This window comes from Paroedura picta, chromosome 4, assembly GCF_049243985.1.
Source record: "Paroedura picta isolate Pp20150507F chromosome 4, Ppicta_v3.0, whole genome shotgun sequence".
In the NCBI taxonomy this organism is placed as follows: Eukaryota; Metazoa; Chordata; class Lepidosauria; order Squamata; family Gekkonidae; genus Paroedura; species Paroedura picta.
The window spans coordinates 98,657,578-98,675,095 of NC_135372.1; the positions used below are offsets into that span (position 1 = coordinate 98,657,578).

The following is a 17,518-nucleotide window of genomic DNA, read 5'->3' on the forward strand; positions in this document are numbered from 1 at the left end:
GATGCAAAGACATACCGGGGAAATGGTGTGGTTGCAGGGTTGGACTAGGATCTAGAAGACTCAGGTCCAATCCCCATTCTGCCATGAAGCTCAGCCTACCTTCTCCCTCATGGGGTTATTGTGAACGGAGGAGAGGAGAAAGATATACACCAATTTGAGTCTCCAATGGAGAAAAGTAAAATTGCTTGGTGTAGTCGTTAGGAGCACAGACTTCGTTAGGAGCATGACTTCTGGTGAGCTATGTTTGATTCCGCACTCCCCCACATGCAAACAGCTGGGTGACCTTGGGCTGGCCACAGCACTGATAAAGCTGTTCTGGCCAAGCAGTAATATCAGGGCTCTTTCAGCCTCACCTACCTCACAGGGTGTCTGTTGTGGGGAGAGGAAAGTGAAGCGGGTTGTTAGCCACTTTGAGACTCCTTCGGATAGAGAAAAGCGGCATATAAGAACCAACTCTTATTCTTTTTCTAAGTAAATTGATAAATAATAACATAGCCAAATAATCATGGAGGGGCAACTGAAAGAAACATCAGCTTCAGTTTCTCTGTCCAAAATTCTATCATGCTAAAATGGCTGCTGTGCTCAAGAAAAGCTGTGGTTCCGTTTATGCTGCTGCTAGTATTTCAAACAACTATTCTTTATTAAACTATGTATTGTCTTTCCTTGTGGCCCACAGTGGCTTACAAATGAAGTTTGAACCAGACAAAATAAAATCATATGCCAGATAACCCAACTTCTCCTACAAGATGTGTCAGTCTAAACCCTATTAAAAGACCTAGCAAATGACATGGCCTTATGGCACCTCCTAAAAACTTCTAGTAATTCTTATTCTAACAAGGCAAGATATAGGTATTATTTATTCCTTGAGTGAATGCTCCCATGCCCCACAATTGTCATCTTGCAGTCCCACCTTCCATCCTCATGCACAGCTCTGTGGTATTCTGAGGTGAGACAGGGCTTGCTTCATACACTACACTTTCAGGACAGCCATTCAAGCCTGGCTTTCTCTTTCTTCACGTGGACTTCCATAGACCCCAGGTCCTGATATGTTTCTGCCATTTTTTCCACCACAGACTCACTGCGTTTTTAAATCATGCATATGCGGATCCTCCAACTATCCTACCACTCTACTAATCAAAGCCTGAAGCCTTCCTCTGACCAATAGCCGCTTAATTTGGAGGAAAGCTCCTTAGGTTGGAGGAACTTGTTGGATCCATGATACTATCTTGATTGAGACTCCCAGAAGGAAATTCCCTTTGCACTTGCTTCTCCAGGTGTGTAGTTCTAGCCATTCCTCTGTGCCCATAGCTGGGCATTTCTCAGCCTGCTTAGAGGAATGTAGATTTTAGTGCCACAAGATTCCTTTTTGTTTTTGCTCTGAATGGCTGTTCCACCAGTCGTTCTCTTGAAGTTTTTCTTGAAAACATTATTCTCTCCAGGTGTCAACAAGATTTTTCTCTTCCTCCTCTTAAGTAAAACCAAATATTCCACTGGTTATGTAGGTTTAAAAAAATATGAATACAAGTTTTTACAGACTGTTTGAGAATATTTGTAGAAAAATTATAGTGATTTCAGTGAAAGCATTATAAAAAACAATCATTAAAAAAATGGCACACGGGTGACCTGAAATGAAGGGGGGTGAGGTGCAGTGGTCGTGAACGGAGCAGAAATGAGATTGTGCGGATATCATTTCTCCCAGCTTGACACGGCTGCTTCATCAAGGGTTCATTTTAGTGCCCCTTTTGGAATGCACCTCAAGAAAAAAATGTCTTAGATAATCAACAATGGAAATGCTTTTCCTGGCACCTAAATTGGTTTCAGGACTTTCAATTAAATTGTGACAGTCTTAGAGATGGAATCCCCCTCCCCATTGCATTAATATCCTGGAGCAAACCTTTTGTGATAGTATACAGATATGAAGTACTAAAGCATGTGAGGATGTTTCTGGCAGAGCCAAAGAGCAGCAACTTTGACCTGTATGGCTTTAAAGTTACTTCCATGTAGGCCTCCTTATGCATGTCACCATTTTAAAAACAAACAAAGCTTTCAAATGATGTTAATCCATTGGTTTATTGCAAAGCCTATCGAGAAAATACTGGTTATAAAGAGAGGTTTGCTTGATACCGTGCCATGGCAGATCAGACAGATGGATGGGAGGTAAGCTTTAGCTATTATTTAACTTTGAGACTCCTTTGGATACTGAAAAGAGGGGTATAAAACCCAACTTGTCTTTGTCTACTTTTAGAGAACTTGACCTTTCGTTGATTGACATGGATGCCTTTCCTCCCATTTACATGCAGAAGAAGAAGAAGAAGAGTTGGTTCTTATATGCCGCTTTTCCCTACCCGAAGGAGGCTCAAAGCGGTTTACAGTCGCCTTCACATTCCTCATGCAACATTTGACAAGCTAAAATATCAGGAAAGGAAACCACCTTATTCCCAAACTTCTTTGAGTTTGTTTTTTTTACCATCCTCTGGAGTTCTCCCCAAATTGCACCTGATTTCCAGACTACAGAGATCAGTTCCCTGAAGGAAACAGCAGCATTAGGTGGCAGAGTCCTTGGTAGCATAACCCCACTCCCCTTGTGCTCCCCAACCTGTGTCCTCCTCAGCCACCATTTCTAAACCTCAAGGAACTTCTCAAGCCAGAGATAGCAACCCTAGAATCTATGGCGTACCTCCAGTGACATCTTTAAGAGCAACAAAGGTTTATTCAAGGTACTAGCAGAAAAGCATATTGTATAAAAAAATACAATGGGCTCTAGCCTCCTACTCCCCCCCCTCCAACGACAGCCCTGCAGAAGCCTCACCAGGCCATGGCGAAGCTGGTCAGGGCAGGGGCAAGTTCAGGCAGGCACTCCCTGCCTCCCCCTGGGCAGCCTTACTAGGCTATCACAAGGTTGGTTGGGGTGGGGGCGAGCTCTGGTGGGCGCTCCTTGCCTCCTCCCTCCGAACAGCCCCAAGGAGGCCTGGTTGGGGCCGCCTTACATTACTGCTGCCTCTTCATGCGGCTGGAAGGCGGAGGGAAAGACTGCCAGGGACAGCGTGTCCCCTACCTAATTGGTCCTCTGGGGGGGGGGGTGAGTGCCCTCCCTGAGGGCCAATCAGGGAGATGGATGCAGTTAGGGGTTGGCCATCTCCTGTCTGATTGGTGCTCTGGGGAGAGTGACTCCCCAGGGTAGGCGATGGGTCCTCCCACCCACCCCTGGCTTTATTTATGGTATAGATAAACTTTTGTTTATGTGCACACTTCATCAGATGACTATATAATTGTATGCACATGAAAGCTTATACCTTGAATAAACCTTTGTTGGCCTGGACTCAAACTTTGTTCTGCTGCTTCAGACCAACATGGCTATCCACCTGAATCTATGGCCTCCTACTGTCTATAAATGCTTACATATAAGTGGCAAACTTTTCATATGCATAATGATCCTCTTTTGGGAGCTTTATGTTCTCATTGTGAAAACAAGCTTACTCCCTGAAAACTTAGAATTCTGCTCAGGGTTGCCAGGCAGCAGTAGGCAATTGCCTGCATACAGTTGCCTGCCGCCAATTAATTCAGTGATGAGAAGAAAGCGTGTAGGAATTGTATTGCTGACACCATGATGTACTTACCAGGTAAAAACCCAGAAGTGACCCCTGCCCCATGGTGCTCTGAATGCTCCAGTGATCTTTCAGGGTTTTGCCAAAAACATAACGTTGGTGATGCCATTTTCCAGGGCTCTGGCCCTGAAAATTTCCTGGGAGTTGCCTGCAGGGGCCTCAGCCTTCTGAAGCTGCCATTTCAGGGACCTAAACTCTGTGTGTGGAAATCAATGGTGATTACAGATGAACTCCAGGGCCCAACTGGAGGCTGGCAAGCACAGCAGGACATGGTTTACTACAGTCCCAGGTGAAACTGTCCAATTCAGGTGGCAGCTTTTGGGGAAATGTCAGCAAATGGTTAATTTAGTTTACGAATAGATTTTTCCAGCATTGAGAAAGACAATATTTGGATTTTTTTTTGTCAAAATGGATTGGTAGGATGGCCAGTCAACAACTGGCAAATGTTGGGAGTTGGGGGGAGGGGGACATGGGAGGCATTGTCAGTGTGATAACTCTACATCACTTTGGGGCAACTCATGATGTGACATAAAACCATAGAGTTTACAGTGATTCCTTGAGTTGAATGTTACCATGCAATGCTGTCATACTGACAGCACTATTTTACATTTAATTTCCTGCTGACAGAACAATGGTGGACACTGGGGTTTGCTGGCAGGACGTCTCCCACCATTGGTCTGGCAACCCTAGGCTTAGGCCCCTGACTGAAGAATGTGACAAAAATATAACAATATTACCCAATAAACTTATCTAGCTGCCGCATCTTTTCTAATTACATTGATTTAAACAAATGGGTACTAGATGTTTGTACATATTTTACTCCTACTTGGTTTCAGATTGCCAGGCAGAAAATCTAGAGCAGGCCAGAAGTGCACACAGTTAGAGATCAGGACTCCTCATGATAAACTTTCTAAGCTGTTTTAGTATCTGGCATTATAGAGTACATCTTTGCATATCACACCCACATGGGAAATTCAGCCAGACATCCAAATGGCTAAAAATACAAACTATTAAACTCAGTTTCACTTAATACCATAAGTCTCAATAAATGCATAATGAAAACTATTGTTTTCTCAGTAGAGCTGAGTGGGGTGGGAAACATGTCAGAGTGAAAACAGGGAAGAAAAGTCTCAAATGTCCTAGTTCTGTCTTTCTTCTTCTCTGTCATCTTGGGGACGTCAGTCAAGGTTTCACAATATCAGGATGTTTTTGTTTTGCCTATTCACTCCAAGTGGACTGGTATTTGAATGGACTGTGGATGACTGAGCATACATTTTGCATGGGAAACATTTAAAAGAAAAATGGGTAGGCATGCTGTATGTAGGGGAGAGACTTTTCTTTCTTCTGTTCCCCACTGGACCTAGACTTCTGTTATTCTATAATCTGTGTAAAACAGAATTGTTCAGGAGATGACACATAATGGAATATAGGGCAGTTTCATAAAGGGTGTAGAATTTCAATCTATTTCACTGATAATTGTATGCATTATCCTGCTCTTACTGCACCTGCTGAGCAAAAATCTTATCTTCCCAACACACACACTTTCTGGAAACACTTCCTGATTACCAAGAAAGTATCAATGGCCATTGTGGCACCCCAGCGCATCACATGGGGACCCCAGGTTTCTTGGATGTCTCATGCTATTTGTCTGCATTGTCTTACACTATGTAACCTTCCTTCAGTCTCCATTAGAAAAATGGGGTATACATAAAGTAAATAAATGAAACTCTATGCCAAGACAGTACTTTGCTTGGGTAGACTTTTTTCAAACCATTAAAAGCAAAAGAAAAAGAATAATCATGTAGCTAACCTCTTCTTGCCCATTCAGGTGGATTTTTAAAGTAAGTTTTGGAAAATAAATTTGGTTCCTTCCACTCCTTTGTTAAAGATCAACTTGGAAATTCTGACTATTTCATCTACAATCCTCACATAATAAAGGAGTGGAAAACATTTTTGGGGAAAGAAGAGGCCGAAAGCCACAATAACAGAACCTTAACTTTCCTGCTGTTTTGTCTTAGCTTCACCCACAAGAATCCTTGGAGGGTAGAGAAGGCTTTAGCATTCCATGTGGGTTTTACTGACTAACAAGAATCACCAACTGGTAAGGATGGGCAGTTTTAGAGGGACAAAGAACAAAGTGTCATGTTAATGGCTTTGTTGTCACACTTCTGTTCCAATTCCAGTTTTCCTGTAAATATTAATTTTAGTATCTGGCATTGCCTCCCCTCATTGCTATAATAGAATTGTGTATGTTATGTGTTTGTCACATGTTGTAGCTTTGAAATAAAAATCTCCCTATATTGGGGAGAGTGGAAAGCAAAATGGAGACGAAATCATTACAAATGTCAGAAAATGTAGGGAGAGATGAGAAATATATAATGAGTTGCTGCCCTCCTGGTAAAGACTAAAGATTTATTGGAATTTCCACTTATCACCAGTAGACGGAGATCAGTTCACATGGAGAAAATGGCTGCTATGGAAGACAGACTACGGTGAAGTCTGGCTCTCCTCAAATCCTGCCTTCACCAGACTCTACCCCCAAGATTGTACCTCCCAACATTACTAGTAATTTCCCAACCTAGAGCTGGCAGCCCTAAATATGTCCCTTGTCATCAGTGTACTATTTGGATGAAAGATACAAATGTGACCAATAAAGAAAGGATCACCTAGAAAAATGTAAGGCCCAATGGGGTTAAGGCTCATCATAGGATGTGCTAAAAGTTTAGATCTCTTTGGTGCTCATACTGTTCCATTATGATTTGACCTCATTATTTGGTTTGTGTACCAGTTTTCTACATGCAGGGGCATTTTCCAGGAGAAAACGTTCACCCACTCATTTGTTTTGCAGCATTCACAGTGCATCTTTCTCTCAAAGAGTTAAGGTGGAATGCAACTCTCAGAGTCACCGGGTGCAGTCGTGGAAATTCTGAACAGAATTTCAGAATATTCCTTGCAAAGTCTGGACAGGCATCACATTGCCCGGTTGAATCTGCTCTTTGAAACAACAGGCCTTTCTGACAGAAATGCTGATTTTATGAACTTAGGCAGATTGTGGCCCTTCCTTGCATAGCCAGGGAATTGCTGATTGCCACTGTGGGATGGTAGGTGAATTTCCTCCAGGCCAGGCTGGATTCTGGAGATTTTTGGTGGAGGGAGGATCATTTGGGCATGAAATTGGAGTTACTGTTGGGTAGGCAGATAATTGGGAGTTCCCGCAGTGCGCAGGGGGTTTGACTAGATGACTCTGGAGGGCCCTTCCAACTCTATGATTTTATGATTCTATGAATCGCCTCCTCACAAGCAAATGTGCCTTCAGGTATGATTCTGCGCATATGATTCCGGGAATAAACTGCAGCGACCTCGATGCAAATTCTACGATAACACGCACAGGTTGGATTGCAAAGCTATTTAGGACTGGGACGCCGGCCTGATTGAAAAGCTCAGACTCCCTTTCGGAACTGTGCTAAGAAGTCACTACTCCCCCGGCCCTTCCTTTCAGCCACCTCTGATAACTACGGGAATAATACAGCGAGCCGCTGCAACTGGAAAGATGCAATCTTTGCTCTTAATTCTACAGCTCCCCTACTAGGCAAAGCCCTAAAAATAGCCCTCCGGCAGGAGCCTCCCGCCCCTCCCCCCGGCTGCTATTATGTTCTCGGGCCCTGACTTTCCCAGTACTCACGTCACAACTTCCACCCTGCTGAGGTCACAACCTCATTAGCATACCAAGAAGAGCCCAGCCAGTCAGAAGCACCCAGGCTTGTGACGCCTTCGTTTCCAAGAGTATTAAGAGCCCGGGTTGCAGCCTCCGCCGGATTAGTGGAGCGGGGAGAGAGCGGCGGACGTGATAGAAGCCTCCCTCGAGAACATCGTTAGCCGCTGCCGCCGCCGCCGCTTGTGCGGCCGTGAAGCCTCGACCTCCCCCGGCCGCTTCCTTGTACCTCCTTCGCATCCTCACCCCGGAGCCTTAAAGGGGCCACTTGGACCTCAGCACTGCACTCGACATGAGCCAGATCCAGCACTGGAATGGAAGCTGCGTTAGCAACTGCAGCCGGCCAGACATGGTACCCGAGATCGCCGCAGCTGTGGGCTTCGTGTCCAGCTTGCTCCGGACTCGGGGCTGCGTTAGTGAGCAACAGCTTCAGGTTTTCAGCAGGGCCCTCGAAGAGGCGCTCACAGGTGAGACCAGGGCTTGCCTGTTCGGGCGACCTTCCCGCAGCTGGGCCCCCTTTCCTTAACCAGGCAGCAGGACGGCAGGTCAGGCTTCCCCTTTCTTCTGCTGAGCAAACGTCTGGGTGATTCTTCTGTTTACCGCCTGCCGCCCTTGCTTCCTCTTTGTTCGTCTCGGTGATGCCCTTTGCCCTGTAAAATGAAGACTGCTTGGTGTTTGCCTCTCCTCTAACTGTAGCTTGCAGTTGGGATTTTAGGGGGGTGTTTTGGGGAAACTGTAAAACTTGTCAGTTTTTTGTAGCTACGGAAGTCTAAATCCTTTCTAGTCAGAGGCAAACTTTAAGCTCCCCCAAGCATACCGTTTGCTATGGCTGAATAAGGTGACTTCTCTGTTCTTGTAATTGAAAAGCAAGTGAAGGAAGGCAGGCATTCACTGAAGAATTATTTTGCACCATCTGTATTAAAATGAAGAATTAAAATGAGGAAGCAGATGTATGTTTTGGGGGACCCCTGTGGTCTTTGTACTCCTCATCTGTGTTTATTTTCTAAGCCCCTGTGAGCAGAATAGATTGGTCTGTAAGCAGCTGGTGTCAACAGACACAGTGCGTTGATGCTGAGGCCTATTCCTCAAACCATTTTCAGCTGTACTGGGGTGTGAATTTGTTTCTCTCCTTAGGGGAACTTCCCCAGATGCTTCTTTCTGTTGGCTACTTAGGGCAGCCTTGGTCAAAACCACTGCCTAATCTATGTTCCCAACATTATTAGAAAACACAGTAGGAAGGGCTTTCCAAGCACACTTATTACCAGATAGAGCCTGTGCATTAGCTTGCGGTAGGGAGAGGGTTGCTGGGGTATTTGCGAAGGTTGTGGTTTGCTGAACAACTTGAAGTTATTGGCAAAGTGGGCAGACAAGTCCATTCAGAAACTCTCCTGGAGCCTTCAGAACCTGGCTTCTGATTTCCTGATGATTTGAAAAAGGAAACTTTCATAAGGTTAGGCTTCAAATAGGATTAACAGTGAATACATTCAGTGTGTCTGTTTGTCTTGGAAAATAGTATGAGAATTGTCTAAAGGGAAATCATGGGGGCAGGGGAGAAATCTCAAGGACCTTGTTCTATATCATAAGAGGAAAAGAGAGAATTGTGCCAGACAAGCACAAAGCTCATAAAACCTTAGATGTATAAAAGGGTCCTAACAGAAACCGCTCTACAGATATCTGTTGCTATGTTTTGGTGTGTGCGATACCTCTTATTGTGAAAATGCCCTGCTACAAGTTGTTTACCATTGTTGTTTTATCTCTTGCCTTTTTCAGAGCATTACAAACATCACTGGTTCCCTGAGAAACCCTTCAAAGGCTCTGGCTACCGCTGCATCCGTATCAACCATAAAATGGACCCTATCATCAGCAAGGCAGCTAGACAGATTGGACTCAGCCTCCAGCAGTTATACCAGCTGCTCCCCAGTGAACTCACACTCTGGGTAGACCCTTTTGAGGTCTCCTACCGGATTGGTGAGGATGGATCCATCTGTGTTTTGTATGAGGGATCAGCAGCACCTGTGAGCTCCTATGGGATGCTCACTTGCAAAAATCAGATGATGCTGGGGCGCACCAGCCCTTCCAAAAACTACATGATGACAGTCTCCAGCTAAATGCTCCCAGTTGTCTTTACACTGCCAAGACATGGGCTACTGTATACCTCAACCGAGGATGTATTTTTAAAAAAATGAAGAGCTATTTATATTTTTTTAAAAAAGAGAAAATCCAAAATGAAATCCAGTAGCAAGCACTGCTCTTTCTGCAGAGTGGTGTTGAGGTGCCTTTCTAAAGCTGTTGCAAGCTTGTGAGTTTATTAAAATAATGCCAATATCTACCTAATTAGTGTTGGATGACAATTCTGGAGGGTTGGCCTGCCTATTTGGGAAACTGCAGGGTTGGGAACCAGAGTATAGGGGGTGGGGCAGGACACAGCACTTTTAAGCAGTGACTCATTCTGGGGTAAGTGCTACAACAACTGTGAATTTTATGGCCAGAACGCCAGGATGCAAGTACTCAAGCAATGAACCATACATGTTGACTGGGACATTGTGAGCTTACTCTAGCCTTGCCTTTTCATTTCTTCAAAAGTTGCATGTTTATTTTCTTACACCAATACAAGTGTTTTCTGACCAGTTTCACCCACTATACCTGTCTGATCAACTCCTCCCCTCCCCATGACATTTGTTAAAACACCCAGTCACAGCTGTAGCCACATTTTCAGTCCCTTGGGTGATGGGGTTTCAAGTGGCGGCCCATCACTTTGCACAGGAGCTTGATTTCTTTCTGCACATGGTCCTGTTCTTCACGCTCATGCAAAATTCCCAGTTTGCCTTGTGAAATACTAAGGAACTTTGCTTGGCAGGTTCTATCTAGATCTAGAACTGGTCCTAAGCAGAGTTCTATCTATCTAGATCTGGTCCTGAGCAGAGTTACACCTAAGTCCAGTGGGCTTAGAAGGGTGTAACTCTGTTCAGATTGCACTGTCTGATTACTCTGGAAATCAACTCCCATACACAAAATAAAATGGTCAGGCCAATGTGAACTTAATCTACCTGTTAGGAAAATATTCACTGGGTTTTGTCTGTTTCACTGCCTTTATCTTGCCCTTGTAAAATTCCTGACAATGCTGCCAATAAATGCCAAGAAGCAATTAAAAAAAACAGGGCACTTAACTTTTAAAATCTGCTTCAGAGCACACAGTTGGTTGGCTCTTAAGTTTTGAAGAGGCAACTGCTTTGCAACCCCCAGAGCTGCTCCTCCTACCTTTTGTGAATTGAGTTCTCAGACACTGTGCAATATTTTTCATAAACCTTGGGCACTCTGGAGGAGGAGGAGATCCTCTGGGATAGCTTCTGTTGTCAAAGCATCTGTAGTTTTTTTTTAATTATTCTCCCACAAGTCTTCATATGTTTGCGCTTGAGTGCATTAATGTCTGAACTCGGACATCTCAGTATCACAACAGCATGCCATTTAAGACATATGATGGCCTTTTGTACAGAATAGTTTAAAAGCTTCTTTTGTGAGGGGGGGGAGGGCCAGATATGTCAGGATCTTCTTTTGTGCAACCACTGAGATGGATGGAAGCTTTGCAGGAACTTTGACCATATTCTTGTATGGTTTACATTTATATCAGTGATGTTTGCGCAGGATCAGGTGCAGCGTGTCCCAGATTTCTTAACTTGCAAAATTTGAAACTGCATCAGTGCAGTGATGAATTGTTTTGTTTCTTCTGTTTCCGTATATGATGCTCTTGTTTTGAAGAGCAGAGTCTCTACTCAGCAAATACAAAGGTTGTGAAGCACTAAGTGTCCCCTATAAGCTAAAAAGTGTCTCCACTCCGTTAGCATAATTGTGCAATATTTGGTGACATGTTAAGGGGAACATTTTCTGCACTGTAGTTTCCCCCTCCCAGAAAAGTTTCTGTTCCAGTCTACATGGGAGTCTCATTCCTTATCTGGTGCATAGAAAACATAGGAGTGGGAACTGAAGTATGTTCTGGGAAAATGTTTATTTTGCTACACTCCCTGCCTCTACGTGGAATTTCCCAAATGCCAGTACTTGTTTGGCTTGCCAGGTTGCCATGATTAATGAAACTCTGTTAAAAGGTATCTTGAAATTTCCTTTTACTCCCACAGCATCAATGAAGGGTGCTTGTAAAAACCAAATGCTTATTCCATCTCCTTTGTTTTCCTCTCCAGTGTCCTTGAAAGGTTGTTGGGGGGGGGGGGAACAGTAAAGGTTACCAAATAGCGTGCTATTGTATTTGGCATGGAATCTAGTATTAGGATATTTTTGTTAGCCTTAAACCAACCAAATTTGGGCAGGATCTATTTTGTAATTTGTGCATGTAAAAGCTGTGAATTGATGTATGCTCTTTGTTGCCTTCTAATGACAAGCCTGACACAACCTGTTGCAGTGCTGAAGAACTGTGTCTTAGGAACGCCCTTTGCGTGTGAGTCTGTCTCTTTCTCCCCCTCTCCTTTTCAAAAAAGTTTGCAAAACTTGAGCTGGATTATTGAATGGGACCTACTTTCATAACTGGTGAAAATAATCAAGAAGTTTGTAAGCTATTTTGTGTTGGGGTCTGGGAGGGGAGGGCTGAGCATTGTACAATAGTGTTTTTATATGCAAAATGTACAGATATATTGAGAAATGTACACTTTTGTTACTTTAATAAAATTGTAGCAATTTAACTATGTTGCGGGAAAGATACAAAGTACTTGTTTCTCCTTTGCAAAAAGGTTCCCAACATCTTTGGCTCTGAAATAAAACAGTGTTGTGATTTAAAATGATCTAGACAATGTATAGTCAATAGCTTGTCATTGACCTGGTATTGCAGAGCAATCATTGCTTTTGGTGCACTTTTCTTCCTGTCCTGCTAAGATCGTGGATCAAGCTGACTTATGTAGTTCAAGTGAGACTCCCTGACAGGTTGGCTATTGTGGAGCCAGAACCTTTGCTTGTTCGACAATTGTTCACAGTCAGAGCAAAGACACAATAGCTGGAGGACTACTTATGAATTATTTTAACTGTGGATTGTTTGATTAATAATTCTGAAAGTGCATAGGGCCTCAAAGGAATCTGCATGTTGCAGATGATGATGACATTAAACCAGTGGTCCCCAACCTGCGGTCCAGGCCGCGGTTCTCTCTCCCCGCCCCCCCCGCAGTAAAAAACTTCCCAGGCCACAAGCTTGCGGCCCAGGAAGCTTCTTACTGCGGGAGGGGGGAGAGGGAATCAGGGCTGCGCCGCACATCATGCATGCACGCCCGACCGCGCATACGCACATGCGCGCAGCGTGGCCAAAATCGCGCATTGGCGACACTTTCGAAAGTGCCGCGCAGCGCGCATGTGTGCATGTGCAGCCCGGCCTCGGATGCGCGATGCGTGGGCGTGGCCGCGCATGCGAGGGCGGGGCAGTTGCCCTGCCGGTCCCCAGCCGAAAAAATTAAACCATCTAGGTAGGGAGATGGCGGAGGCAGCTACATGGCAGTCAGCTAAACTGCCCTACTTCCATGACTATCCTGCAGTTGAGCTACTAGGGGAATTGGAAGTGCCTTGAAGGTACATGATGATGGTCCTTCAGAACTGCAGGAGAGCAGCTTTTGACCCGTAATGCATATCTCAATATAGGAGGACTGGCTGTGCGACTAATGGTGGTGCCCAGGCTATGATGGCTGGGGTGGGTGGATGATGTAAAGTCTGCCCGGTAATCATGTCTGATTACCACTTCCTCAGGTATAAAAATATGCTAGTTCCCAGTTATAAATGGAGCCATTTTTTAAAGTTACATTTTCCTGTGAATGGAACAAATGAAGTCTGCTGTAACTTTAGCCTGCCCTTCCTGCCAAGCCTGTGCACAGAAACTGGCTGGGAGAGCCTAGAACCTCATTCTCAAACAATTACCTCCAAAAGTACAAATAATACAGAGTGGAGAGACTCTTGGATTTTCATTCTGATAAATAAAACCTTCAGTTTCTATAATAAGGGCCTCATCCTTGCAGTTCAGATTCTTCTGGGGTATTGAATGATTTAACTGTGTGAAATGTGCCAGAACATTAACCCCTCAAAGCAGATTACATAGAGTGGTAACTATGTTCTCAGAATGAAGGCAAAATGTATTGTTCCTGGATGAGAGTACAACATGATGCATGTGAAAATTGATGTGGTTTAAGAACATCGGTAATACCTCTCATAATATGACTCTAGTACATGCTAACAAGCTGCAAAAACGTTCATGCAAGATGAATGAAATTCTCTGCTTTATTTTTTCTATTCTAAAGTTATCCACTTGGTATTGAAAATGCTAGTTTGCACATATGTTTTCCACCAGCATTTAGTATATATTCTAGCTACTTGAAAAATACAATTTGATTTTGCTGACATAGGTCTAGCCACACAGTTCCACTGATAGCATGGCTCTTCTCTGGAAGGAAGGGGGTGACTCTTCACAGGTGTTCCCCTCTGACTTCTGACCCCAATTTTGTTCCCTGTACTGTTTCTTAAAACTTTGTTCTCTGTGCTGGGGGGAAGCTTTGAAGGGGAGGTTCTGTGGATGGTAGGAAATATGCTATTGACAATATTTGGTAAGTCTTTATAACACACATATTTGCAGTCATTAGTGGATTTGGATCCTTCATGTATATGCTAGAAGAGGCCTGGAGGTCCCCTGCTTATTGGAACCTCTCTCTAGACAATAGAGATCAGTTCCACTGGGGAAAACAATTGCTCCTTTCCATGGTGAACACTATGACACTGTAAGATCAATCCCCTCTCCAAACCCCACTTCCCAGGGTCCACCTTCACAATCTCTAGGCATTTTCCAACCCAGAGCTGGCTATCCTACTTGTAGGTATCCCACCCACATTCTGACTAGCTCAAGAGCTTGGTGAAATTAAGCCTGCTGTATCATATGTTCTTAGGCAGTACCCTAGGACTAGTTTAAACGCAGGAAAAACATAGGCATGAACATAATTATACTTAAATTCACTGGAGTTCCCATATACTGGGGGGGGGTCTGTTGCAGCTCTGTATTTTCACTGCCCCTCTCTCTTAATCCCATCACCCCCAGTATGTGCCCTGTTTGCAACAGTTTTAGTTTGGGATTTAGGTTACTAGATGTTTGCATGTACCACTGGAGAATAAAAGCAACACTGCTGTGATGCAGGAGTTAGAACGTGGGGCTAGCAGCGGGATGACTGGGTTTGAATATGTTGTTCAGCCACAGAAGCCTGCCAAGTGACTTAGGACCCATCTCAATCTTTCAGCATAACCTATCCTCAAAAGATGGTGGTTGTAAAATTTTAGTGAGGGCAGGCGGGGATGATGTGAAAAGCCATTTTGGGTCCTCAGAGAGAAAATTGGAATATAAGTTTAAAAGCCCTATGAGAAATAAAGGAACAGAAACAGGAAATCAGTTCTTTTATATGGGCAATGTTGGCATTGAACATATAGAAGAAGAGTTGGGTTTTTAATACCCTGCTTTTCACTACCCAAAGGAGTCTCAAAGCAGTTTACAATCACCTTCCCTTCCTCTACCCACACCAAACATCATGTGAGGTAGGTAATGCTAAGGGAGTTCTGATAGGACTTCTCTGTGAGAACAGCTCTAAGAGGATTCTGATTAGCCCAAGGTCTCCCAGCTGGCTACATGTGTAGGGGTGGCGAATCAAATACAGCTCTCCAGTTTAGAGTCAGCCACTCTTAACCACTACACCAAGCTGGAGCCAATCAAATTTGTGTCATTGTTTGTCTATTCTTGCTCCACCACAGCACAATTCTTGTAAGATTGTTCCTAAAAATGATTAAGAGGATAACAAACATTTACGCTGTTCCTGTCCTACTTAAGCCAGCTTGGTGTAGTGGTTAGTAGTGCGGACTTTTAATGTGGTGAGCCGTGTTCAATTCTGCGCTCCCCCACATGTAACCAGCTGGGTGACCTTGGGCTCTCCACAGCCCTGAGAAAATTGCTCTGACCGAGCAGTGATGTCAGGACTTTTTCAGCCTCACCCACCTCACAGGGTGTCTGTTGTGGGGAGAGGAAAGGGAAGGCGACTCTAAGCCGCTTTGAGACTCCTTCGGGTAGAGAAAAGCGGCATATAAGAACCAACTCTTCTTCTTCTTGAGTGTTTTCAGGATCACCTCAACTACTCTAACACAGCACAATGTGTCTGAGGATGGAAAGCAATAACATATGCAGGATGGGATAGGGAATATAAGGCAGTTATAAGCAATAAGAACCAGAGTAACTGGTGTAACTCGCGGTATAAAAACAGTATCAGATTATTTATCCCACCACCAGTACATTTTCAGTACTTAATTTAAGACCTAATGGTCATGTAGTTGGCTGCGCTCTATTTGGAATAAGACATACACGCCCTCCATATGACCTAAGTGCCTGATCTAAAAACTATTTGGTTCTATGCTCTCAGGTGACAGAGTGATTCACCAGAGTTTTCCTGGAGTCACTAGTAATCAAGATGATAAAACAATCACAGCTCTATTATGAGTGTGGGCACATTGTTAATTACCCACACAGCTGTCATATACAATACCTCTTCTGAATTCAATTCACCATTGTTTATTTCAAAGTGGCAGTCGGATTCTTAATCGCTGGATGGATTTTTTGAGATGTTTGAAAAAGCTTTACATTTTTATGTATTGTTTCTTAAAGCATAGTTTTATGCTTAAATGCTTTTAAAATAGTACCCTGATGGATTCAGTGATAGATGAGCAGGAAGGAGATGTAGTACTATTTACAGATTCTGCTCCACATATCAGTTACAGTTCACTTTTCCTTCACCTGCGTTCCTCTGACTATGTCACGATATCTAATAATAAAGTGGCTGTTCCCACATCAATCATAAAACTAGCAAGAACAGGCTACTCACAAGCAAAGTAAGGATCTCTACATTTGCAAGGCCCTCCCCTCTATGTAGAAAAATGGCAAACCAAAAGAAAAAAATACCTGTAACATGGCAGGATGAAAACTGACCAGTCATAGAATGTTGGCAGCAGTTGAGTATTAGGAAGAAGGGGAGATTAATTTGCTCAAGTCCCCAAGAACCTACAAGATTCATCAGGGAGAGATTTCCAAATTGTTCTCTCTTGTGATTCCTCATGGGTGCTCAGTTTCTATATACATTGAGTCTATAGCTGGCCTATCAGTGTATCTTCTAGGACTGTCACAATCTCTCCGGTTATCCTGTGTGTGTTATAGGGATCACATCACCCCTGTAATGAAAGAGCCACAGTGGCTACTCATCTATTACTAGGGTCAATTCAGAGTGCTTTGACATCACTTTAATTGTAAACTGCCTCACACAGGACTCTGAAAAGGAAGTACAGAAATATTCTAAATAAATAGATTCATAGCCATTAAAATAGGAAAGTGTTTTTTTCCCCTCAACAAAGTGTAGATTTCATCCTGTATTTCCTTGCCCTCAAGCTCATATCCACCGCTTAATTTGAGCTTCAGCTGTCTGCTGTACTGCCTACCAGCATCCATGTGATCTGTTTCCGTAGCTTGGCAAACTGTCCCTGATTAAATTAAACTCTACACACCACCTCTGTCAGCACTCAAAGGCCTGCCTGATCCTCTAGATGGCTACTCTGGCATTTCAGGGGTCTCGTATTCCGGGCATGTTCAGCTCTGACTCATGATGTATTGAAGCCAAAGCAGTTAATTCTTACTCTGGTACCAGAAAAGTCCAGTCAAGTAGCTAGCATGAGACAATTTGAGTTTTAAAAATAGACAGTTGGGTTCATGAGCTCTAGCAAACTTCATGGGGACCTGTAGCAGTAGTTATCATACAGCTGGGGTCTCTGCCAGCTCATTGTTTCCTTTCAGGTGTGTGTATGTGACCAAGCAGTTTAGCAGTTAACTGGTGATGAAATAATGGCTGTGGAACATGGGTGTGTTTCTATCACTGAAAGGTATTTGCAGATAGGCCACCGGCTGACATTCCCCACAATACTTTACAGAGCCGGTGGCCTATCTATATATAAAAATTGGTTGATAAGAGTATAAGGAATCAACCACTGAAGAAAAATTGTGAAAACGGAGTATATCTAGAAACCGTTTTGGTTGGTCCTTAAAAAATTATTGATATATAAAATTTATTGTACCAATTGCCTTGGAAAGGTTCTGTTTTTCTCTGTTTTTGTTCTTTCTGCTAGAGCTGGTGCAGAGGGGACCAAAAAGAAG

General features: G+C 43.7%; 1 protein-coding gene across 1 annotated transcript; it reads left to right on the forward strand.

Annotated features, from left to right (window-relative positions):
* The first annotated feature begins 7,407 nt into the window (after window positions 1-7,407).
* Window positions 7,408-12,104, forward strand: BTG2 (BTG anti-proliferation factor 2). Its single transcript, XM_077334594.1, has 2 exons — window positions 7,408-7,784; window positions 9,088-12,104. The coding sequence occupies exons 1-2, from the start codon at window positions 7,610-7,612 to the stop codon at window positions 9,423-9,425; spliced, it is 513 nt and encodes a 170-aa protein (XP_077190709.1). The 5' UTR covers window positions 7,408-7,609; the 3' UTR covers window positions 9,426-12,104.
* Window positions 12,105-17,518: the final 5,414 nt, after the last annotated feature.

What these genes read in the sequence shown, in the direction of transcription:
- BTG2 (XM_077334594.1), top strand. Translation starts at nt 7,610, where the DNA reads ATGAGCCAGATCCAGCACTGGAATGGAAGCTGCGTTAGCAACTGCAGC. An exon ending in CCTCGAAGAGGCGCTCACAG is followed by an intron (nt 7,785 to 9,087) that starts GTGAGACCAGGG and finishes TGCCTTTTTCAG; the next exon opens with AGCATTACAAACATCACTGG.